At 43.2% G+C, this 26,011-nt stretch overlaps 1 protein-coding gene across 3 annotated transcripts; it reads right to left on the bottom strand.

The window, feature by feature from the left end:
* Window positions 1-1,245: 1,245 nt before the first annotated feature.
* ZNF180 (zinc finger protein 180) lies at window positions 1,246-25,946 on the bottom strand. Of its 3 annotated transcripts, none has more exons than XM_007997130.3 (5): window positions 25,705-25,946; window positions 22,780-22,868; window positions 11,090-11,164; window positions 6,041-6,167; window positions 1,250-4,903 (listed from the first exon to the last, which is right to left on the bottom strand). In XM_007997130.3, exons 2-5 carry the CDS (start codon window positions 22,828-22,830, stop codon window positions 3,159-3,161), a joined length of 1,998 nt encoding a protein of 665 aa, XP_007995321.3. In that variant the 5' UTR covers window positions 22,831-22,868; window positions 25,705-25,946; the 3' UTR covers window positions 1,250-3,158. The 3 variants fall into 3 exon arrangements, with proteins under 3 accessions (XP_007995323.3, XP_007995321.3, XP_037847722.2); XM_037991794.2 differs by lacking the exon at window positions 25,705-25,946 and adding an exon at window positions 25,434-25,655; XM_007997132.3 differs by lacking the exon at window positions 11,090-11,164 and having other exon boundaries at window positions 1,246-4,903; window positions 25,705-25,944.
* Between the last annotated feature and the right edge of the window lie 65 nt (window positions 25,947-26,011).

Here is a 26,011-nt window from a genome sequence, read left to right as displayed (position 1 = left end):
ATCACCTTTCTATTTTATTCTGAGAACTGCTTTTTCTGTATCCCACAGGTTTGGGCATTAAGTGTTCTGATGTAGTACTTCCAAGGTGGTGTTAAAGTTCAGTTTTGATTTACTCTTTTAAAAATGTGGTTTAAGGAAAGCATTTCTTACCATGCAAGTATTGAAAACATTTTGGCACCTTTTATTTACAATTTTACTGCAGTAGGGTTAAATCTGGCCTATACAATCTCTATAAATTTTTCTATGGTATAGTTTGATTTTTGTGAATTTTATACAGCAAAAAATGTTTATTCATAAAATGTTATGTATATATTCACGTGTCATATGTAACTAAAATCTAGTTATTGATCCTTTTTAACCCTAAACTTTAGGCCCAAGAGTTTAATTACAAATTTTTGGCCTGTGGATGCTTTATTTTTCATTCACCACTTTTTAATTACAATTTCTTTTCTGCAAAGGAAAATTATTAAGCAAATGATAGAAATTACTCTGACATTTTTAATTATTGAAACTGTCTTGGCCACCATAAATCACCATCCAGTTATCCCTCAGTATATTTGGGGAATTGGTGCCAGAACCCCCCGTACACCTAAATCCATGCATACTCAAGTCCCACAGTTGGCCCTGTGTAAGCATGTATATAAAAAGTTGGCCCTCCATAGGCTGGGTGCAGTGGCTCACGCCTATAATCCTAGCACTTTGGGAGGCCAAGACAGGCAGATCATCTGAGGTTGGGAGTTCAAGACCAGCCTGAGCATCATGGAGAAACCCCATCTCTACTAAAAATACAAAATTAGCCAGGCATGGTGGTGCATGCCTGTAATCCCAGCTACTCGGGAGTCTGAGGCAGGAGAATTGCTTGAACCCGGAGGTGGAGGCTGTGTTAAGCCGAGATCGTACCATTGCACTCCAGCCTGGGCAAGAAGAGTGAAACTCTGTCTCAAAAAAAAAAAAAAAAGTTGGCCCTCCATATACTTGGGTTTTGGATCCTGCAAAAACTGTATTTTTGATGAGTGTTTGACTGAAAACCAATCCCCATATAAGAGAATCCACACACTTCAAATACGTATTTGGTTTTATCTATAACATGTATTTTATATTATAAATTATAGAAAATATAATTTATATTATATGTAACTATATATAATATATAAATTATAATTTATCTATACATCATGGGAAAGAAGCCAATATAGGTCCCTAGCCTATTAGGGCTTTTTACAATTTTATGTGCCCTTTCCAGGAGCCAATGTATGAATACTTGCTGTTCCCCTACCTGTACATTCATGAACTGACTAGAAATTCTCCTAGGATAGGGAGGCAGTTTTCCAGACATCAGCAACTGTTTTTCCAGACCTGGCACTGCCAGGTGTGCAACAATCTCTGGATTAATCCTCATAGAGATGGCTCTACTTAGGGTCATCTCATAGGGACAGAATTTTTTTTTTTTTTTGAGATGGAGTCTTGCTCTGTCGCCCAGGCTGGAGTGCAGTGGCCAGATCTCAGCTCACTGCAAGCTCCGCCTCCCGGGTTTACGCCATTCTCTTGCCTAAGCCTCCTGAGTAGCTGGGACTACAGGCGCCCGCCACCACGCCCGGCTAGTTTTTTGTATTATTTAGTAGAGACGGGGTTTCACTGTGTTAGCCAGGATGGTCTTGATCTCCTGACCTTGTGATCCGCCCGTCTCGGCCTCCCAAAGTGCTGGGATTACAGGCTTGAGCCACTGCGCCTGGCCGGGGACAGAATTTTACTAAGGGTAACCCCATCAGTTACCCTTTAAGTTTTCCTTCCTGTCCCAAGGGTTTCAGCCTCTATTATCTGATCTCTCAGTTCAACTTTGAGCTTATTACCTTTCTGGGATGAGAGGCTTCAATATATGGTAATCCACAGGATTCAAGTTCATGATTCAGGGAAAAGGTCAGAAAGACATGTTAATCAAATCCTAAATATCAAAGAGTAACTAAAACCTTGCCTCATTAAAGCATTCTTGCAAGCATAATTTAGATGGTCAGCACTGAGTCAGGGAAGCACCCTTCTATTCAGAGGCCTCTCACATCAAGGAACATATCCCAGAGGAAAGAGACAATACTACATGAGGAGAAGAACAAAAACATGAAAATAGAGCTCCTTAATATTGCTTTGCATATATGAAAATAAGCCCACTTGCCCTCTATAGTTCCCACACATTCTCAATTCTTCATATGAAACCATTTCTGGCCAAAATTTCTAGTTATCTATTTCCAGGGATCTATTTTATTTTCAATGAGGAATGTTCCTAGGAATCTATGTCCTAAATAGTAATCTGCTCATGCTAATCCAAACATAAACCTCATTATCCTGAGGGATCTTTTGCTATTTGGTTGCTTAGTCTTTCCTAAATAGTCAAAGAAGGAAATCTTTGGATTTCATTTTTGTTTTTGAATAAGTTTTACTCGTTATATAATTTATCATAGCACAGCAGCATACGTTCCAAAAAGGCCAAACATAAACCAAAAAACTGAATAGATATATCCATAATCCCTTTCTATTCTAATCCATACACAAATACTTTATCATAATGGTTATAGAAGTGAATATTATTTCTATATTATTTTTCCACATTTTTCACTACATATCGTAGACACGTTCCTAAAATTTACAAAATCTTCACATGTAACAGCAAGTGCTGTAAGGAACAGATTACAAACTATCTCATTGGAAGATCATGTAGTAAAATTAAGCACTAAAATATGGTTTTCCAGCCTAAGTTTAAACACTACAGCAACCTTTCAATCTTCTCAGTAAGTCCATTAGTGTTAGTATTCCATTTACTCTTTATGGAAAAAAGTCTAATACACTGGCAGCTGGCTTTGGCATATGATTTTCTCTGATTCAGGTCAGAGTGCTTTCTGCAAGGAAAAGTGCCAATATTTATTACTTTCATAGGAATATGTCATTAGAATCAAGTTTAATGTTGTATATGGAATTGCTAGGTTGAAAAGTCATTCATAGATTTTCCCTCTTTCTTTTCCAGAACAAATTTCAGACACACAATTAACAGAGGACTGGAAGTTTTCCCACATATATTGTTTTTATAGTAGTTCTTCCCACAACATGTACTACCTTAAAATAAACTTTTTAAAAGAATAAAAGGGAATAAATCCCAGCTGACTTAGAAACTAGTTACATTCATAGAGTTTCTCTTCATTATGAGTTGCCTGATGCCTGATAAGTTTATAGCTATTAATGAAAGCTTTTCCACACTGAATACATGTAAAGGGTTTCTCTCCAGTGTGGGTTCTTTGATGCACAATAAGTCGAGCACTCAAGCTAAATGTTTTTCCACACTGATTACATTCAAATGGTTTCTCTCCAGTATGAGTTCTCTGATGTTGAGTAAGGCATGAACTCTGTCTGAAGGACTTCCCACATTGACTGCATTCATAGGGCTTTTCTCCAGTATGAGTTCTCTGATGTACAACAAGAACATAACTCTGGCTGAAGGATTTCCCACACTGATTACATTCATATGGTTTTTCCCCAGTGTGAATTCTCTGATGCATAACAAGGTGAGAACTGCGGTTAAAAGATTTTCCACATTCACTACATTCATACGGTTTCTCTCCAGTGTGAGTTCTTTGATGTGCAACAAGCTGAGAGCTCCAGCTGAAGGATTTCCCACACTGATTACATTCAAAGGGTTTTTCTCCTGTGTGAGTTCTCTGATGAGCAACAAGTTTATAACTTTGACTGAAGGATTTCCCACACTGATTGCATTCATAGGGTTTTTCTCCAGTATGAATTCTTTGATGTGCAATAAGTTTATAGCTCTGGATAAATGATTTCCCACACTGATTACATTCATAGGGCTTCTCTCCAGTATGTGTTCTTTGATGTGCAATAAGTTTATAGCTCTGCCTGAATGACTTTCCACATTGATTGCATTCATAAGGCTTCTCTCCAGTATGAGTTCTTTGATGCACAACAAGGACATAACTCTGGCTAAAGGATTTCCCACATTGATTACACCTGTAAGGCTTCTCTCCAGTATGAGTTCTCTGATGGGAAACAAGGTGTGAACTCCGGCTGAAGGATTTTCCACATTCACTACATTCATAAGGTTTCTCCCCTGTATGAGTTCTCTGATGTGCAACAAGATGAGAGCTCCAGCTGAAGGATTTCCCACACTGATTACATTCAAAAGGTTTCTCTTCAGAATTATTTCTCATGTTTTGAGTAACGGAGGAACTCTGAGAGGTTTTACTACACTTATATTGACTCTCTTCAAAAGGAATTCTCTGTTGTTCATTATAGGATATGCTGGGGTTCAAAACTTGCCCACATTCTTTAAAATCAAAGGTTTTTCCTCCTCCATGAATTTTTTCATGTATATGTAGGGGTGTACCATGGCAAAAAGATTGAATACTGTCACTAAATCCATAGGATTTGTCTTTTGTTTGAGTTCTTGTAAACTGAATAAGGTGAATGCTCTGAGGGGGTTTTCCACATTCATTATTTTCATATAGAGTCTCATTCTCATTAATCTTCTGATGACTGTTTACAGCAGAATTAAGATGCCATTTTTTAGCATGTGATACATGTTTATGAAAATGGTTTCTTATGGATATAATTGGGGATGAAAATAGACTGGAATTCAGACCACTCTTCTCCCCAGGTTCATCACTTTTGCAGACTCTCTCATGAATAACCGCTTTCCTTTGAGTGAATGCCACTCCCTGCAAAAGTATCTCTTGTTTTTCCTGTTGCTTCTCCAACTGGTCTTTATAATCACCAACTTCTTCACATGAAGATAACCAAGGATCATCCCTTGTAAGCCTTTCTATCTTCACTCCATTAGCTGGTTCTTCATCAAAAATGCTCTGCTTTGAAGTTGGATCTTTTTTTCCAACTGCAGTTGCCAAGTCTGAAAGAAAGCAATATAAGATATCTTAGCCAAAAAATATCAGAGCTCGAAAAATGGAATAAAGCTAACAAGAAAGTATGAAAAATATATATGGATTTGTTTTCAAATACTGACCAATAACCTAGGTTGAAAAAGCAAAAGGGTGAGATAAAGCATTAAGTACAGAACTACTACAGCCCAATATTACAATAGAGCATTAAAATGGAACATTGTAATCTTGATTTAATCTTAGTCCGAATAAATAAGACTCTGGATGTCAAATACCTGCATATTCCAAAATAAGATCATCTACGTAGAACCTACAGAATTGCAACCCAATTTTGCAATATGTAAAGAATAGAGTCTTTTCCACTTCTTTAGTGCTACACAGGTATTCACTAAGAGATTAGTGTCTATATATCTAGGAAATTCTGAAGGCATAAAACTTGCTAAAAACTCTACTCTGTGTCAGTGAGACATGAGGACACTACATTTGTGAACAAAAGAAAAGGAATGGGGCATTATTATCCAGTTCCCTAAATACCCTGGGAGCTAATATAGCCCCACAAATTTCTGTGATTCCAACTGAAAGAGACTAGAAGTTTGCTCCTAGTAGCCTGGGTGGCTACTAAGTCAAGCAATAGAAAGTATATATGGAGAAAGTGGTCATATATACAGTCCACCAGGAGGTAGGAAATGAAGAAAAATGTGGCATCTTCTATGGCAATTTTTTCAAATGAATCTTCTACACCTGTAATGACCCCTATGTGTCTGGTTCTCACTTGAACACATGTATTGGAAAATTCCTTTTATATTCTGTCCCTTGCTCCAACTAGGAGATTGTATCTGGTTCAAAAAGCTGATAAGGAAATATATAGGAATTTGAGAGTTCAAACTGGGAACAAAAGAAAATTACTGCAGAATCTGATCCCAGCCTTTGGTCTTTAGGAACATGAAGACTGAAAATCTGAAGCCCAAGAATCTGCACTGTTTCTACCCTACAAACTAAAATTAATCTTCACTGGGGAATAAAAAGCACAAACACAATCTACATGCAGCCAAAATCATTCTGGCTGCTGAATTTCACAGCGCTTAATCAATCAGAATGTGAAATCATTTCAGTATATGGATCTTCATTAAAGAGGAATGTATTCTTACCCCAAGAGACTAGGTCCCTGTGGTTCTCCAGGATCACATCTCTGTCCAGGGTCCTCTGAGCAGGGTTCCAAGTACCCTGTTCCTCCTGTGTGAAGTCCACAGTCACAATTTTGAAGTTCACTCCTTCCTAAAAAAGGACACAAATTCCCGCTCAGCTGGGCATCATTTCCTTCCAAAGTTTATGGAGGAAGAAAAGTCTGACAGACGGAAAAAGGAAAATCTGGTGACCTGGGAGTTGTCCTGAGATTGTCAGTGCCCAAAAGATTCCAGTCAAGATGTACAGGTGCCTTCTGGGTGAGCTCTTTGGGTTTTGGATGCTGGACCTGTTTTTACAACTCCAAAGAGGATCACCAGATAAGAACTAATATAAACTATTTTATCTTGTCTGCCTTATAAAAAGATGCTTATTCTGACTTTTGCACGGTGAATATAGAATTCCCACTTAGGAATTCCCTCGAAATTCCCAAGAAACTAATGAAACAAGGGTGGTTAATTTTTTTTCTGTCAAAGGCCAGATAGTAAATACTACACTTTGCCAGTCACACAGTCTCTGTCACACTACTCAATTCTGTTGCTATAGCAAGAAACTAGCCACAGAAAATATATAAACAAATGGGTGTGGCTACATTACAATAGATCTTTATTTACAAAAACAGCCACAGGCTGTACTTTGCTAATGCATGAGACAGAAAATGAAATGTGGACCTCGATGAAAAGCAGTATGTATAGGTGAAGAACACTGGATGTAGAAGATAAAAAGACTTGGCTTTCTTACCTATAAAGGGCATATATCTGGCTTAAAAAATATATCGAATCTAACAATTTGTCTTTTTTTTTTTCTTTTGAGACAGAGCCTCACTCTGTTGCCCAGGATGGAGTACAGTGGCATAATCATGGCCCACTGCAGCCTCCATCTTCTGGGTTCAAGTGATCCTCCCACCTAGTCTCCTAAGTAGCTGGGACTACAGGTGTGTACCACCATGCCTGGCTAATTTTTAAATTTTTTGTAGAGACAGACCCTCATTATATTGCTTAGGCTGGTCTCAGACTCCTGTGTTCAAGGAATCCTCCCATCTCAGACTCCTACAGTGCTGGAATTACAGGAATCAGGGATGAGCCACCACACCTGACCCAATCTGTCTTTTAGTGGTGAGTTTATTCCCTTTCTATATATTAGGCCTAATAATACCTAACTCATTGGGTTGAATGAATACTTACAATGATCTATGAAAAGCCACTAGCAGGGTTTACTGATGAAACAACAAAGGCCAGCAATTACAGGATGAGTATCCCTTAGCCAAAATAATTACAACTAGAAGCATTTTGGAAGCATTTTGGATTTCAGAGTTTGAAATATTTGCATTTACATGATGAGATGTCTTGAAGATGGGATCCAAGTCTAAATACAAATTCATTTATGTTTCATATATACCTTAAACATATAGCCTAAAGGTAATTGTATGCAAGTTTGTTTGTTTTTTTTTTTTTTTTTTTTTTTTTTTGAGACGGAGTCTCGCTCTGTCGCCCAGCCTGGCCGGATCTCAGCTCACTGCAAGCTCCGCCTCCTGGGTTTACGCCATTCTCCTGCCTCAGCCTCCCGAGCAGCTGGGACTACAGGCGCCTGCCACCTCGCCCAGCTAGTTTTTTGTATTTTTAGTAGAGACAGGGTTTCACCATGTTAGCCAGGATGGTCTCGATCTCCTGACCTAGTGATCCGCCCGTCTCGGCCTCCCAAAGTGCTGGGATTACAGGCTTGAGCCACCGCGCCCGGCCTGTATGCAAGTTTTTAAAAATTTTGTGTATGAAACAAAGTTTTGACGGTGACTGGTCACATGAAGTTAGGTGTAGAATTTTCCACTTGTGGCATCATGTCGGGGCTCCAAAACCTTCAAATTTTGGACAATTTCAGATTTTTGGATTGGGGTGCTTAGCCTCTACTGTTACAACGAGCAGGTCTCAGGATCCTGAAAGATTGACTGAGAGTCAAAGTGACCTTTATTCTGAACGCTCAGCCTTCAAATAACAGTTCTGTTTCTATCCATATCCAGCTGCATGGCAGAGCCTTTTAGGAGACATTCGCTGTTATTACTGCCATATAAATGGGGTCTCTTGGGCTGCCTCCTCTAAGCAGGAAAGGGCCTGTTCTTAAGATAACTGGGCAGGAATTTTAATCCAAAAAAGAAGTGCTAAGGGTTATCTGTCCTTATCCAGGAGCAGCAAAGGCAAGGGGAAGTTGAATGCCTCTTGCCACTAAAGGCTCTTTAAATAGACCAGGCATTCTTGAGCTGCAGTTCATGAATAGGATACAGGGTCCTGAATGCCATGAAAACACACGCAAAATACTGCTGTATATGCCTCTTTCTAAGTTTGAGCCTAAAAATTTCACTGAAACCTCAAATGTTTTCATGATTAGCCCAACGTGAAATTCAAAAAATAACTTGCCAACTGCCACCTGTATTTAACATTAATCTTTAAGGTGTTGTCTTTCAATCTGTAATGCATGCTTCTTTTTAATAAACACTCCCCCCTTCTGTTTAATATAGGTCTCTTTAGTATAAAGCTTGTTCAAATGTCAAACAGATAATACTAAACTAGATTAGCACCCCCACTCCACTCCCAACTATATACTCTCAAAGCTCCATGGACTTCTATCATCACACTTTCCTATTTGCATAATAGTCATCTCTGTCACTAGGCCATGATGCATGAAGGCAGAGACAAGGTATTTACAGTTTGCAAATGTAACTCCAATGCTTAACGTAGTATTTATATATAGTAGATATTACATTTATATTTAGTAAATTATTTCAGTAAGTGAATCAACAGTATCAATAAACCTTCTAATATATTAAAATAACCCTCACCCAGATTGATTTAACTCATCTCCCCTCACCTGAATCTCACAAGCTGTACCACATACCCATTTGAAAAGGCTCCTCAATGTGCAGATACTAGCTTTTCTGGACTTCTATCCCACTTACTTTATTCTTTTCACTTGTCCCAAACTCCCTATGCCTGAAAACTCCTTCCTAAAACCTTCAACCGTGCCCTCGAAACTCATCTTTTGTAACAATAAAATAGGCCAGGTGTGGTGGCTCATGCCCATAATCTCAGCACTTTGGGAGACCAAGGTGGGTGGATCATTTCAGCCCAGGAATTCAAGACCAGCGTGGGCAACGTGGTGAAACCCAGTCTCTACTAAAAACACAAAAACTTAGCTTGGTATGCTGGTGCGTGCCTATAGTCCCAGCTACTCAGCAGGCTGAGGTTTGGGGAATCACCTGAGCCTGGGAAGTCAAGGCTGCAGTGAGCCATGATCACACCACTGCACTCCAGCCTGCAGTTTCAATATCCTTCACCAAACATTCCCTATACATCCCTGTGTTAATGGAGACTTACACTTCCCGCTGACAACTTCCCTCCTCCTCAGTCCTCAGGCTAAGAATGCTCATACTCTCCGATCCTAGGGATTTCAGCATCAAAGAAGGAGTGCATGCCCTCCCAGTTACTCTGAAACTCAAGCCATTTACCTCACTTCTTGGAGCTCTGTCCTACCCACCTCCTGAACACCACCCCCACCCCCATTCACTGAAGATTCATACTTGGGATTTACCCTCTACTATAAGAACTTGTACTGTCCTGTCTCACATTGTCTATAGCATCTACTTGTACATTTAGCTGATGAGAATATAAAAATAACTGACTTTAATGAGTTTGTATGAAGCACCACCACAGTGTCAGGCATTGTGCTAACATGTCACATGGATTATCATTCATTTAATTCTCATAGGGCTCCTGTGAGAAAACACTATTAGCAGTACTACGTTTTTCTTATGAAGACCAAGGGAGTCAGAGAAATTAAGACATACGCCTAAGGTTAGTAGTTGGGATGTAACCTCAAGCTTGCACACATCAGAGACCGTGTTCTCAGTCATCAATTCATATGGCTAACCCAAGTCTCATATCTTGAAGCTGCTCTTCATCAGCTCACTCTTAGGGGGACACCCTAGACCTTGAAATTATCATAAAACACTCCACCTTTTGAGTCACAAATACAAAACTGCCCATGTTTCACTACAATGTCAGATTGCTCCACTGTATTTGCTCAATTGTCTCCCTTTACTCTTGTTCCTTGATGGTTTAGGGCCATTATGCTACTGAAATGTCTACTATTACCACTACCAGCCTATATTCTTCTCATTTCTACTTAGTGGACTCTTTATCACTTCCATATTAATTACTCAATTTAAGGTCCATGGATCATTCTTTTTAATCTTTCTACTTGAGATATTTTTAAATTCTCTTTCAAATATTCCCTTGACCTTTGGAGTGTCCACTCCACAGGAAGTGGACCTGGCAAATCACAAAAACTAAATTAATTTGAATGTCAATCTGCTGTCTGTGGAAAGTGGGCTACAAATTGCCACTGCAGGGAAAAAATCCACAAAAGCAGCAGGATAGAGTATTATAAATTAATAGCCAATATCTCTGAATGAATCTTTCAGATTGACCAGCAATCCTATTACGTTTACTGGAGCAGCCTGTTTCCTCTCATAATCCAAAATTGCTATTTTAAGCCTTCTCTACCTTGTCATACATCTCTCCATTCCAGTTCCCACTATCATGCTCATCTGATTTTTCACAGTGAAAGATCAAGTTTTCAAATAATTCCTTCAACCTCACTGTTCCTATATAAATCCTTCTCCTCATATACAGCTAATTTATTCAAGATGTTCTGAATTAATTTCTGCGGTGCTAACCAAGGACTCTGCTTTATAGTTTCTCTCTTGTCTCCTGATCAATAACTTTTTTTCCTCTACTAACTCCTTCCTGTAATCATTTAAACTGAATTCAATCTTTTCAATCCCTTTAAGAAGAAAAAACCCTCAATCTCAAAAGTCCTTGAAGTTTTCACTTTCTTCTACCTTTCACACAATAACCAAACTTCTTGAAAAAGTTGTCCACTCTTATCTCCATTTCCTCACTTTCTACTCACTTCCCAGCCATGCACGTGTCTCAGTGTAAAGACAAAGGCCTTGCCCAACCTACCTGAGATGGGATGGTCAGTGACCCAGTGTCTTCTCCCTCAACTTTGATGATAATCTCTTGAGGAAGGAAAGAATCCTGAGAAGGCAAAACAGATGAGAAAAAGGAAGACAATCAGGGAGCTAAGTGGCAGCTCAAATCTCCTCCTGTCAGTGGGCTAAGATTTGACATACCACCTACTTTAATGCCTCCCTCCCACCATACTTCTCCCTCCTCCCAGTGGTAAGCTCAGCTAACCATGTGGAGAGAGAGAGGAGATACCTGGAGGAGCATCAAGGCCTACAGAGACCTGGGCATAAGGTCTTTGTGGGTCTTCTGGCCCAGCCCAGTTGCAGCTAAATGCAGCTGACCGAGTGATCCAAGACACTAAGGAGCAAAGAACTGTCCAGCGGGCCCTGCCAAAATTCCTAGGTCACAAAATTGTAAGCAAGTAAAATGGAATACAGCATGACCAATGCCAGAATCATAAAGAAAAAGATCAACAAATTAATTTCATAAGATGTTTAGCAGGCCGAGTACAGTGGCTCACACCTGTAATCGCAACACTTCAGAAGGCTGAGGCAGGCAGATCACTTGAGGTCAGGAGTTTGAGACCAGCCTGGCCAACATGGTGGAACCCCATCTCTACTAAAAATACAAAAACTAGCCAGGCCTGGTGATGCACACCTGTAATCCCAGCTACTTGGGAGGCTGAGGCAGGACAATCACTTGAACACAGGAGGCGGAGGTGGCAGTGAGCCAACATCACGCCAATGTACTCTAGCCTAGGCAACAGAGCAAGACTCCATCTCAAAAAAAAAATTAAAAAAAAAAAAGTGTTTAGCATAAAGTGCCACATGATCAGTTAGAATCTATACTATTAAGACTTTTTCCAAATCAGTAAAAGGTAGCCTCAACAGAGAAACAAAGAAAAATGCACACGCAACCTTGAAGAAACTGCCGTGAATATACAAACAGATGCTCACCTCTTTACGTCAAAATCAAACATCTATTTCTGTATCTGTATATATTAGAGACCATAAACTCACAGGGATACCTCCAATTACAATTCAATAACACATTTTGTTCTATCTAGCTTTTCTCCTTTCTTTATGTATACCTTCTTTCTCTCACTCCCATTTTCCTCTTTATATTTACTTATTTGCTTAAGCCCTGTACATAACCACCATCCTGACCACATAGGGTGTTTTTGTGACAGTCACAGTCATTAGTCTGTTGCTAACGACTTCAGCTCTGGCGGTCCACTGGCCAAGAGCTTCATATATTCTTAGAAGAAGTATAAATTGATAGAACCATCCTGTATTGGCTATATATTAAATATTTGTATTTACAAATAATGCTTTATTTTGAAATCCTTAAAGATTCACAAGAAGTGGCAAAAATAGAGCCACACTCAGCTTTCCCTGGTAATATCATATATAACCACAGTACATTGTCAAAACCGGGAAATTGACATTTTGGTCCAATATTATTAATTTATATAGAGAGTTTATTCCATTTTTATATACATTCTTTTATTTATTTTTTTAAAGGCAATATTTTTAAAAGTGTAATGTAATATCCAGTAAGTCTACTTGTAAGTACTTATCCTTAGGGAATAACATAAAGTACATCAGGACGCATGTACAAGAAATCTCACTAGCAAGTTATATTATCATAGCAAGCTGGGAACGGAGATTAAATGTCCATTAGGAAGGGCCTGGTGAAATAAATTATGCTTTATTCAGATGACTGAATACTATTTAGCAGCCAAGAGAAGAAGACATAAATTTGCATGTACTAACACACACAAATAATAGAAAGATGTCTATAATATATTGTTGAGTGAAAAAATTAAGAACATTATACAGAAGATGAACAGATTTCTATAAAATATAAATATGCACGGAAAAGTCTGGAAGGATGTTCTCAAAAGCATTAAAAGGAGTTATTCTTTGAAGGGGTAGAACTGAGGAGCAGGTTCACTGTCTCTCTTTTTATACTGCATCTATGTTTTTCAAAAGCGCTTATTTTAATTAAATATTTGGAAACCAGAAAAGGTGTTTCCCTCTTTAAAAACAACACAATTCCTTTGTAGTGTCCTCAGGTTTTTTCCTACAGGATACAATAATTCAGTCTATTAAATGAGAGTCCATTCAAGTACACTTTGCTCCTTCTCAAATCAAACACTGAAAAGCAACTACTGCTAACTTCTGATAACTCATTTATTTAGAAGCCATTGGATCAAAACCTAAAAGAAGATAAAAGTGGCCAGGTGCAGCAGCTCATACCTGTAACCACAGTGCTTTGGGAGGCTGAGGTGGGAGGATCACTTGAGCCCAGGAGTTCGAGACCAGCCTCGGCAACATAGTGAGGATCCCCTGTCTATACAAAATATATAAAATAGGCCGAGCATGGTGGCTCACATCTGTAATTCTAGCACTTTGGGAGGCCGAGGTGGGCAGATTGCCTGAGATCAGGAGTTCGAGATCAGCCTGGTCATGGCGAAACCCCAACTCAACTAAAAATACAACTAAAAATACAAAAAAAAAAAAAAAATTAGTTAGGTGTGGTGGCACACACCTGCAGTCCCAGCTACTAGGGAGGCTAAGGCATGAGAATCACCTGAATCTGGGAGTCGGAGTTTGCAGTGAGCTAAGACTACGCCACTTAACTCCAACCTGGGCGACAGAGTCAGACTCCATCTCAAAAAATAATAATAATGAATAAATAAATAAATAACCTAGGCATGGTGGTATGGGCCTACAGTCCCAGCTACTTGGGAGGCAAAGGTGGGAGGATCACTTGATGCTGAGAGGTCAAGGTATAAGTGTGTCCATTTTTTCTCTTTATCTATGTAGAAAATATTTTACTATTACAGTAGGAATGGTTATTAAAAATGGCTAGCATTAATGTATTTAAAGGTAGGAAAGGATGCTCCAAACCTAAAAACACCACTGTATATTTACTGGGTAGGTTGTGAGGGTCACAAGAAGTATCAAAGAGCCAGAGCTGCTGCAATGTAAAGAAGGCCCAATGTGAAAGCCAAGAGGTGGTGTTGCTTGCATCACCACCACACATACTACAACAGTTAAACTGCCTTTTTATTTTTTGTAGAAGACAGGGTCTCATCATGTTGCCCAGACTGGTCTCAAACTGCTGGTCTCAGCGCCATGACAGTTTACAAATGCCATGGCAATGTCAGGAAGTTACCCTATGTGGTCTAAAAAGGGGAGGAACCCTCAGTTCTGGGAATTGTCCACCCCATTCCTGGAAAACTCATGAATAATCCATCCCTTGTTTAGCATAAAATCAAGAAATAACCATAAAAATGGGCAACCAGAAGCCCTTGGGGCTTGCTCTGCCTATGGAGTAGCCATTCCTTATTCCTTTATTTTTTTGTTTGTTTTTGGTTTTGCTTTGAGATGGAGTCTAGCTCTGTCCCCAGGCTGGAGTGCAGTGACGCGTTCTCAGCTCACTGCAACCTCCACCTCCCGGGTTCAAGTGACTCTCCTGCCTCAGCCTCCTGAGTAGCTGGGACTACAGGCACCCACCACCACACCTGGCTAATTTTTGTATTTTTAGCAGAGATGGGGTTTCACCATGTTGGCCAGGATGTCTTGATCTCTTGACCTCATGATCTGTCTACCTTTGCCTCCCAAAGTGCTGGGATTACAGGCATGAGCTACTGTGTCTGACCTACTTTTTAAAATAAACTTGCCAGAAAGAAAAGAAAAGAAAGAAAAGAAAACAAAAGAGAGAAGAACAAGAAGGAAAGGAAAGGAAAGAAAAGAAAAGGAAAGGGAGAGACAAGAAAGAGAAAGAAAGGAAGAGAAAGAAAGAAAGAAAGAAAGAAAGAAAGAAAGAAAGAAAGAAAGAAAGAAAGGAAGGAAGGAAGGAAGGAAGGAAGGAAGGAAGGAGAGAGAAGGACAGACAGGAAAGAAAGAGGAGAAAGAAAGAACAGGAAAAAAAAGAAAGAAAAGAAAGAGAGAAAGAAAGAAAGAGAAGGACAGACAGGAAAGAAAGAGGGAAAAGAAAGAACAGGAAAGAAAGGAAAGGAAAGGAAGAGAAAGACAGGAAAGAAAGAGGGAAGGGAAGGGAAAGAAAGAGGGAAGGGAAAGAAAGAGGGAAGGAAAAGGAAGGGTAAAAGGAAAAAAAGAGAGAAGGAAGGAAGGAAGGAAAAAGAGAAAACAAAGAGAAAAGAAAAAACAATACAAAAAAACTACTGGTCTTAAGCGATCCTCTTGCCTCAGCCTCCCAAAGTGGGATTACAGGCACGAGCCACAACAACTGGCCTAAACTGCCTTGAAATTGCTGCATGAACATTACAAAATAGCCCCAAATGCCAGAAAACAAAAATAAAACTCACAATGCCAAAAAATAGCCACAACCAAACTACAGATGGTACAAGGGAGCCACAAGTTTTGACCCCAAACTGTTAATGGACTCAGTCTTATCTGGTCTGAAAGAAAAATTTCATTCCCGACACACACCCATGACAAACACATCTTTTCTTGAAAAATGCCTGGGAAATAAGAAAAGCTACTCAAGAAAGGAAAATTTGTAAACATTGACCTGTATTTTAAGTTATTACAGACTCCTTCAGATAATATCACACTCTGCCAGTTAATTTAAAAAAAACAAAAACAAAAACAACTAATATCAGTTAAGAAATAATACCAAGAATGGGACAACTTAATGTTTTTCTCAGCAGGTACTTGGCAGAAACAAAATTCCAAAATGTTACTATCTGCCATAACTGCTAAAACTATTTTACTTGGAGAATATGGTTGTATCTCCTCTTGAATGAAAATTGTTTTCAGCACCTTTTTGTTTAAAAAGTTTTCACAAGAAAACAAAAGAAAGCTCATCTTTCCTCAAGGCAGACTCTGGATGAAATGTCCTTCCTTGCCCCGACCCCAGCAGTCAACTCCATCACTTCACCCTGCTTTCACATCTTCACATCACATATATTCTTCTACCTTTGGCTTTTCATTTAACTCTTCCACTAGAGGGAGCTTCATAAGAGCTGAGATCTTGTCTGTCCTGTTTACCGTGGCTCCACCGTGCTTAGATGGCTACTGACACACAGCAGGCTCTTCGTAAATGTGTGCTGACTATTAACAGCCACTAGGAGAAGGGACATGGAATGTGCTACCTGTACCTTTGCATTTGTCCCTGGGGTCCCTGGAGGCACTAAAGCAGAGCTGAGCTCAAGCCCCTCCCCCGGTTAGAGGAAACCTTTGTTGGGTGCCTTTTCTTCTCAGAAAATTCCAAGTGTCAACATCCAGAACCTGCTCCCAACTTACTCTTACAAACTAAATGCTCAGAAATAAGCTGGTGACAAATGCACGTGAGCCCGTGAATGCATGCACACCCACGCACCCTGACTTTTTCCCTAGGTTCTACTCACTTTGGATTACTGACCATTTTAGGACTATCTCCTGAATTTACATCTTAGCTTTCTCAGTTTCCTTCAGATAATGTCCGTGTAGTCTACCATTTGCCTAGTATTTTTAGTGATACATAGAGTACTTCAACACAGAATTTTCATCTCACAAAATCATCTAAACTTTTTTTTTTTTTTTTTTTTTAAGACCTAGGGTCTCGGCCGGGCGCGGTGGCTCAAGCCTGTAATCCCAGCACTTTGGGAGGCCGAGACGGGCGGATCACGAGGTCAGGAGATCGAGACTATCCTGGCTAACACAATGAAACCTCGTCTCTACTAAAAAAAATACAAAAAATAGCCGGGCGAAGTGGCGGGCGCCTGTAGTCCCTGCGACTCGGGAGGCTGAGGCAGGAGAATGGCGCAAACCCGGGAGGCGGAGCTTGCAGTGAGCTGAGATCCGGCCACTGCACTCCAGCCTGGGCGACAGCGTGAGACTCCGTCTCAAAAAAAAAAAAAAAAAAAAAATAGACCTAGGGTCTCATTTGGTTGCCCAGGCTGGAGTGCAGCGGTACCATCATAGCCTACTATAGTCTTGAACTCCTGGGCTCAAGCTATCCTACTGCCTCAGCCTCCCAAGCAGCTGCGACTACAGAGGCACGCCACCACAGCTGGCGATTTTTTTTGTTTTTATTTTTTGTAGAGGTGGGAGTCTCACTATGTTGCTCAGGCTGGTCTTGAACTCCTGGCCTCAAGTGATCCTCCCACGTTGGCCTCCCAAAGTGCTGGGATTACAGGTGTGAGCCACTTTACCCAGCCTAAACTTTTTTGAAGGAAAGAGTAATATGTCTATTTCACCAATGCAGACATTAATGGTAATAAAGTTTAGTAAGCTCATTTAAGTCCACTGATTGCCTGACACAAACTCTTTTGCTTTCCATTGTCTTACCAAGGTCTGTCTAATCACCCAAGGCCCACATCAAATGCTACCTCCTCCATGAAGCATTCCCAGATAGCGGAAAGCTTCATCTCTTCTTCTCTCAGGACTTCTTAGCTTTGCTGGCCCTTTACTATACCAGTAAAATTATTCTTTTCATATTACTTCCATTTCTATATACCTCTCCCCTGGGTCCTGGGTTCTATATTAGAAAGCACTGTATATTTTTTCTTTACATTCTCCTTAGTATTGAGTAGGAGCACAATAAAAGTTCTCTGCATTTGACAAGACTAGAGACACGTGCAGAGTTTGGCACATAGGAATAGAATTGAAAACCTTTACTTTCTGTATGCTCTGGAGCATTTTTAAATTACCTTCTTGCTCAACAGTCACCTTTCTAGGTCATAAAGGAGCATTTCCCTTTTTCTTTGCAGACTTTACAAAATGGGAACAGGAATTAGACTGTTGACTTCCACAGAGAAAAGGGTTGTGGGCAGGAGATAATAACTGTTCCTTCTGTAACGTAGGTGGGACCCCAATGGACCCAAAGCAGGGGAAAAGAGACAAGCAGAGCTATCACGGAGTGACCTGTCCACTTCGTAGTGACACAGTGGTCAAATCAGACCTAGGGCTAGGGCTGCTTGCTCACCTATAAAGAGAGACGACCAAATATTCCTTTCCCAATCTGAGGCATTCTTGAGGCAATAAATGAAGTTTCTAATTAAATCATGGAAGTATTACTGGACTCAATTCTCAGAGCTCTGCTTTGGGGATGTACTGGCAGGAAACCTTCTCTATCTGTGAGGACATTTAGAAAACACAGGCGTCACACAGGCAGACTTCTTGCTATGTTTCCATCTCTTCCTGCCCTGGGAGCTGGAAGATGGAGCTCACATTTCAGCTCAAGGGATGTGGCATCCACAGGGCCCATGTGGCAGGTCCTGAGGTTTCTTAATCACCAAGTCTAGAAGGCATAAAACCAACCTTCGCAAACTACAGCACTGGAAAGAAGGTTCCCCTCTCTGATTTTCTCAGAAATCATCCTGGCAAGAGGATCCCTTCAGTCCTTATGCACAAGAAAATTCCCTCTCTGGCCCCACCTTATCACCCATGAATAATTCTCACTGTCCTCAAATATACAGAATAGACCATCCACATAGGGCCACCAACAACCTGCACGACTTTGAATGTTGAGAATGACAGTGGATGGGTGAGATTCCACCACCTACTTGGCAGCAGTTTTGGTCTCAGTACCTGAAGGCAGGTAGGGCTCAGAGTTGGCTCAAGGCCTTCCCTGGACCAGCTGCTACTTCCCCGTGTATAAGCCACTAAAATCTCTACGTTGATGCTCCAATATCCAGATGGTTTCTTCCTAGATCGGCTCACTGGACTCATGGCCTTCATTCAAAGCAAAGGCTTGGGTTCCCTTGATTTTTCTCTCCTTTCCAGGGTTCTAATATCCTTCAGGTCCAAATCAAGTACTTGTTCATCTTCTGATAATAATTAAAATTAACTAGAGGGACATTCAGAGTTGAGAAGTGTGGTAGCCAGACTCTGAGATGGCTCCCAAAGACCCTTACTACCTAGTATTCATGCCTTTGTGTAGTCCTTGACCAACGGTACCAAGGTGGGTCTGTGTGACCAACAGAATATGGAAGAAGTGATGGTGTGTCACTTCTGAAATCAGATGATAAAAGACATTGTGGCTTCATCTTGATTGTGTGCAACTAAGTGCTCTTGCTCTCTCTTGCTCTCTGTCTCTCTCTCTCTCTCTCTCACTGGGATCATTTGCTCTGGCACAAATCCACTGCTACGCTGTGAACAGTCCTGGAGAGAGGCCTCTCTGGTGTAGAGCAACTCTTACCAAGAGCCATCTAGTGAGTTTGCAACAATATCCTCCCACCTAGTCAAGCCTTCAGAAGTCAGCAACCCAGACAACAACTTGCCTGCAACCTCATCAGGGACCCTGAACACCAGAAATAACCAGTTAAGCTGACCTGGATTCCTGACCCTCAGAAATTGTGTGACAAAATAAACATCGGCTATTTTAAGCTGCAAAATTTTGGGGTACGTAATAACAGAAAACTAATACAAGAAAGAGGATGTTTCTGCTTTTCCTATGTAGCCTTGGAAAGTATAAGAAGTGCATTTCTGGTTGTGAGAACTACGTCATGCAGAGCAGTGTCTGCCTCAGCTTTCCCCACAGTGCTTCACACTGGGCCTTACACTGGTTAGGCAGTCAATAAATATGTGATGAAAGTCATACAATGAACAGACTTCTAATTCAGCTCACAAAAAAGAAAATGGCAAAAGGACCATTACGAGTCCCAGAAAACACCTAGTGCCTCACTTAAATTAGAACACCAATGGCCACATCAAAACACATTCTACCAGCCAGGCACTGAGGCTCACCCTGTAATCCCGGCACTTTGGAAGGCCAAGGTGGGAGGACCGTGTGATCCCAGGAGTTCGAGACCAGCCTGAGCAACAGAGCGAGACCCTGTCTCTACAAAAAATAAAAAATAAAAAAAATTGCTGTGTGCACCTGTAGTCTCGGCTTCTCAGGAGATTGAGCTGGGAGGATCACTTGAGCCCAGGAATTCCAGGCTGCAGTGATCTATGTTGGTGTGCCATGCACTCCATACTGGCTGACAGAGTGAGACCCTGTCTCTTAAAAAACAAGATAACAAAAACCCACACATTTTACCTGTAGTTTTGATAAAGATATAAATGTAAACTTATATTTGCTTAACTTTTTCTAAAACAATTGCACATGTATACAAGGAATCACATACAAAACATTTACATCAATGCTATTTGTAACAGCAAAAAAAATTACCACTGAAGAGCCATTAACAATAAACCCATAAAACCTGTAACATATTTAGAAGGTGAAGTGTGGGCACTAGGTATGTACAGTGGTATTGGGATGTCACTGCTCCCGGCCCTCCACAGACAGACAGGCAGTCTGTGTGCACACATACGCACACAGACACAGGCACACATCTCTATATATTTCTAGATTAATGTGTACTGAAAACCATGAGCCCACATTAAAACCTCCAATTCCCACTGCACACCAGAGTCCACTCAAATGTTCTTTCTTGCCATATCTGTACCTTCCTGATTTGATGGCAAAGCGCCCGGCTCCAGTCCCTTATTACACACTTACTTATCTGATCTGGCCCCCAGAGGTAGCTCCGCTCCCATTTCCACAATGATGCCCTCTCCCCATGGATGCTTTCCCCAGACTCCCTGGGCTCTGCCATTGCACACTAGGCCACCCTCTGCCAAGGGGAGCTCCTCACCCTGCTTAGGCTTTGACTCCCCGGGCTAGGCTGCCCCAACTCTCAGACTCACTCCTCTGCCACTTGGACTTGGACAGCCCACATGACGCCACCCCACTGTGTCCGTACCCTCCACATGCTGCTGGGCTCTGACACCCCTTCAGGCCATCCTCATGCATGATGCCACCAACATGCTCATGCTCTGACATGCCACACCAGGCTGCACCTGACCCCCAACGCAGCTGCACATCTCACCCCACTCTGGCTCCAACACCCTATCAACCATGAACACCTGCTCACCGCACTTGGGCTCCAACTGCCCCCAGTGAAGCACCCCCTCTCTGCAGGCCTTGCTCACCTGCTCTGACCCCGTCACCCCACACCAGATCTCCATATATGGACACTGGCCTCACCCACTTGGGCTCTGACACCCACATTGGGCTGCCTCGCGTGCACAAGTGTGGGCTCTGACTATGCTGGGATGTCATCCCGTGCAGATGCACTCCTCACCCTGCTTGGTCACTGACCCTGCACAGGGACACTCTCTTCACAGCAGGCAGCGCTGACAACTGGAGGTGCCACCTAGCACTGCCCCCACCTCATGGCTTCAGGGCTGAATTGTTCAGGAAGAGAAAGGAGAAGCTCTCATTTAACAGTTTTAAGAAATTAAGAGTTTTCAAAGAATATATGCAGTAGGAAATGTTCTAAATTGGGAACTTGTTTTTTAGAGACAGAGTCTTACTCTGTTGTCCAGGCTGGAGTGCAGTGACACAATCATAGCTTACTACATCCTAGACCTCCTGGGTTCAGGCGATCCTCCCACTTCACCCACTCTAGTATCTGGGACTATAGGTGGCCACCACTATCCTGGCTAATTTTTAAAAATTTTTATAGAGACAGGGTCTCACTATGTTGCCCAGGCTGGTCCTGTACTCCTGGCCTCAAGCAATCCTCCCACCTCGGCCTCCCAAAGTACTGGGATTATAGGTGTGAACCACTGTGATTGGCCAGTTGTTAATGTTTTTACCTTAAAGTGCACTGTACAAAAATATGAAAATACAGGCCAGGTGTGGTAGCTTATATCTGTAATCCTAGCACTTTGGGAGGTTGAGGTGGGAGGATGGCTTGAAGACCTTCAAGACCAGCCTGGAAAACATAGTGAGATATCGTTTCTACAAAAAAATTTTAAAATACACACACACACACACACACACACACACACACACACACAAATATTAGCCAGGCTTGGTGGTGCCCAACTGTAGTACCAGCTATTCAGGAGGCTGAGGCAGGAGGATGGCTTGACCCAGGAGTTTGAGGCTGCAGTGAGCTAGGATTGTGTCACTGCACTCCAACCTGGAGACAGAGCAAGACCCTGTCAAAGAAAGAAAAGAAAGAAAAGACAGAGAGAAAGAAAGAAAGAAAGAAAGAAAGAAGGAAGGAAGGAAGAAAAGAAAGAAAGAAAGAAAGAAAAGAAAGAAAGAAGAGAAGAAAAGGAAAAAGAAAATACAGATAAATGATAAAACAAAGTCACTTATAAAGTAACTACAGATGTTTGTTAACTGACTGCTATATTTATAGTCTTCTAACATTTTCTATATACACAAAAACTATATCCCTTTTTAAAAGGTGATGATTTCTAAGTGCAGTTTACTTAACATAGGTAATAAATAACTTTTTCTGTCATTTAATTTGCATTATCCTATGAGTTTCAATGGCTACAGTGTATTCTATTTCATGGTCTTACCATAATTCATTCGGCTATCCTCTTGCATCGCACATTTAGTATATTTCCAATTGTTCATTCTCAAACAAAGCTGTGAATTGCTAGCCAAAAGGGAATCAGTATTCTAAGGGCTTTTGATTCAGGATGCCAAATTCCTTCCAGAAAGAGTTACCTAGGCTAAAAAGGTGAGGCAACCAGCAGGGAGATTCATAAAATATATAGTGTGTAAGTGTTAGAAGCCTGATGGCCATGAGGGCCCCAAACCCCCTAAAAGGCTGCAAAGTGAGTCAGGGAGGAGCCACAGCCTCCCAAGCCCAGAGGGTCAGGCTGCAGACAGACCCAAGCTCTGGTCTCCCTGGGAAAGGTGGCTCCACTCACCTGTGCACAGGCCTTCAGGGGCTCTGGGGGCTTCTCATCCTGCTCTTCCATGCTCTCCTCCAGGCACAGCAGGGTGCTGAGGTCTTGAGCTGCACGGAGAGAAGCCCCAAGTACAGCATGAAGATGCAGGTCTGCCAGAACTGCTGGGCCCCCACCCCCATTAGTTCCTGCTCCCAGGATGGAGGATGTATTCCCATAGCAAATGCACTTCTGGAGGTTCCTGCCGGCTTCCTGCCCAAATACCTGTGTGTGTACTGAGAGTCCCTCAGTCCCTCTCCCAGGCCAAGTTTCTGCAGCTCCAACCTGGTTCCTCCACTATCTTGGGCCCCTGGACCATCTACCTGTAAGCCCAGCTTATGCCCAACATGGCCTTCTGCCCACCACCAAAGTCTGCAGCACCAGTCCGTCCCTCTCCTATCCCACTGGGCCCTGGGATCCCCACAAATATCAGGCATATCGAGGATCCCCTGGTATTCACCCCATCCTACCCCTACCAACCTCAATCTACAGCCCCAAACCAGCACTTCTTCCTAGGGCCAGAATCACACTCACTGCATGAAGCTGGTGACACAGCTCCACTGCTCCCAGGAACTGATTCAACAACTAAGACTGATCCTACCCTTCCTAAATCAGCCAGGCCTATCCCTCCAGCAACCCAGCACAGAGGGCCACCCACTTCCTGCTCAAACAGCCAAGCGTATATGCACAGAGCTCAGCTGTACTCACATCCTGTTCCCTCCACACTTCTGGGGTCCACTGGCTCCTACTCCAACAGCGCCAGCCAGATTCCCACCCCAACACCCTCCCAGGCCCTGAATTTGCAGCTCTAAACCAGTCCCTCCACCAACTTGGGTATACTCAGGCCTGAAACTGTAACAAGGCCTGCATAGGACTGGGGGCCTCCAACAGACACCAGCACAAGTCAGACAAAAGCAGCCCTACCTGCTACCTACAGCTCTAAATACATGTCTCAGAAGCTCAGGTGCCTCTGTACCAACTAGGTGTTTTGGGATCCAAGGCTAGAGCAGCCCCTGGCAAATCCTATCCTAGGCACCCCATCCCCTGCACCCCATGTCTCCTATTCTCTCTCCTGCTCCCACCACATTCTCACACAGCATAGTGTAGGTTCACATTGGAGCTGCTTCCTGAACTTGCACCCAAACTGTTTCCTCCACCTTACTCCACAGCCCCCAGCTTGAGCCACATCTGCCCAGATTCTGGCCAAACACCTTTCGGGGCACCTGTGGCTCAGGAAGATCCTGTCTTTCCACCAGCCTGGGCACCATCAGGCTGTGATCAGGGTTCCAGTCACGCAAAGATCCCAGCACCCTCTGTCTAAAACTCATCTCCGGCCTCCTGTTTTCCAACCAAACACCTGTGTGTGTGCACAAGGGGTGCCTGACACAGTCCCGCCCCTCTGCAGCTGCTTCCTCCACACACCTGGGCATCCTCAGGCAGAACCAGGGTCCTAGGACTGCCCATGCCTCCCCAATCTGCCTAAGTGCCAGCACACGTGCAGAGTGCTGCGAGAGCAGCCCCTTGCCTCCTAAGACCAGATTCAAACTGGAGCCCCTAGACCTCTATTCCGCAGCCACTGCACACGAGTCACCCACCTAGGCTCCCTCCTCCTACTGACACAGCCACAGAGCAGGCTCATGCTCACAATCTGCATGCGGGACCTGGCTCCTCTGCCAGCCTGGGGGCACACCCTGCTCCTGAGACAAGAATCTACATCCCTCACCCTGTGTCTCAACCTGCCCGGGACATCTCAGGCACCCACAGCCTCTGTGTGGGTTCGGGGGTCACCTGCCCCACTCTTTGCCTGCAGCCAGAACACTACAACAACTAAACAGTAGCTTGAGCATACAGCTCCACAGTCAGCCCCAGGACTTGGGCACTCGCCAGCGTGGGGGTTCTCAAGCCCATGATACAGCAGCTCAATGGGAACTGGGCCCTTTGGCCTTCTCTTGCCCAAACACGAGGGCCTGGGTGTCATGCAGTCAGCTCTTCCCAGCACCAAATCTGCAGCACAGACTCTGTCCCTCTACTAACCTGCACATTCTCATGCCTGCAAGTAGCATAGCCCAAGTAAAGGTCTCAGCAACACCTGCTTCATAACGATGCTGGCAACATACTGCTTCCTCCCCAGCTACCAATTTGACGGCAGCTGTTGCAGCTCTGTCCTTCCTGGACTCAAATTCTGTATCTCCAACCCGGAGTCTCCGCCCATCTTGAATGCCCTAGAGCTCTGCACCATCCTACATAGGTCCCTACTATCCGTTCAAGTTTCTGTTTTCTATTCAGACACCCCCAGGACATGCAGGGTGCCCTCTGCCCAGAACCTGTTTCTAGGCCCTGATACCCTCCTTCAGCCTGCAATTCCAACCTGGTCTCTCCACCAACCACAGCGCCCCCCAGACCTTGGAGAAGCGTGCTGTCTGCTCCAGGGGCCCAGGGTCACCTGCTCGGAATCTTACCTACCACCTTTTGCTTCCTACCCAAAGACCTGCTCAAGAATAAAGGGACAGTGGCACAGCCCTTCTTCTCCAGAAACTACAAACTGCAATGGAGTACTCCATCAACCCGGACATCCTCAGGCCTCCACTAAATATGCCCGGCATTAGAGGAGGGGAGTTCTCAAGATGTCCCCTTACATCAATTCATGTGCCCTGTGTTCCAGCCACCTGGGCATCCTCAGGCCCGACAAGAGCACCACCTGACCAAGCACCCGCGCATGCACGCAGAGGACAGTCGCGGAATACACAGCTGCCTCGGTAACTCCATCAACCCCAGTGACCCCAGGCTAAAGCGCCACCCGCACAGATACCAGGTCTCCCCGCTACACCCACCACCTCTTCCAGCTTCCCGCCTAGACCCTGCGCATGCGCGCATCGGACACCAAGCGCTGCCCCACGCCCCACCAACCTGGGCGTCCGCTGGCCCGCAGCCCAGGCCGGGCCTGTCACCGCCTCAGTGCCTGGCACGGCTCTGCGGCAGGACGAACTCGGGCTAAGCAACCCCCTGCCCCGATTCTGCCACACGGTCGACTCGCGTTAAGCTAGTTCGGTCCCCTCCCCTAGTCAGCATCCGCAAGGTCGCTGGGGGTTAACTCTGAAGGGCCGAGCTGCTCGGCGACAGCAAGCGTCCGCGCGCGGGACAATGGCTGCGCTTGTGGCCGAACCCGGAAGTGCACTGAGGCTCGGCGAGCCAGAACTACAATTCCCAGAAGCCT

The sequence above is a fragment of the Chlorocebus sabaeus genome, chromosome 6, assembly GCF_047675955.1.
Source record: "Chlorocebus sabaeus isolate Y175 chromosome 6, mChlSab1.0.hap1, whole genome shotgun sequence".
Classification (NCBI taxonomy): Eukaryota; Metazoa; Chordata; class Mammalia; order Primates; family Cercopithecidae; genus Chlorocebus; species Chlorocebus sabaeus.
Note: the sequence above shows the minus strand (reverse complement) of the source record. Positions and strands in the feature narration are given on the sequence as shown.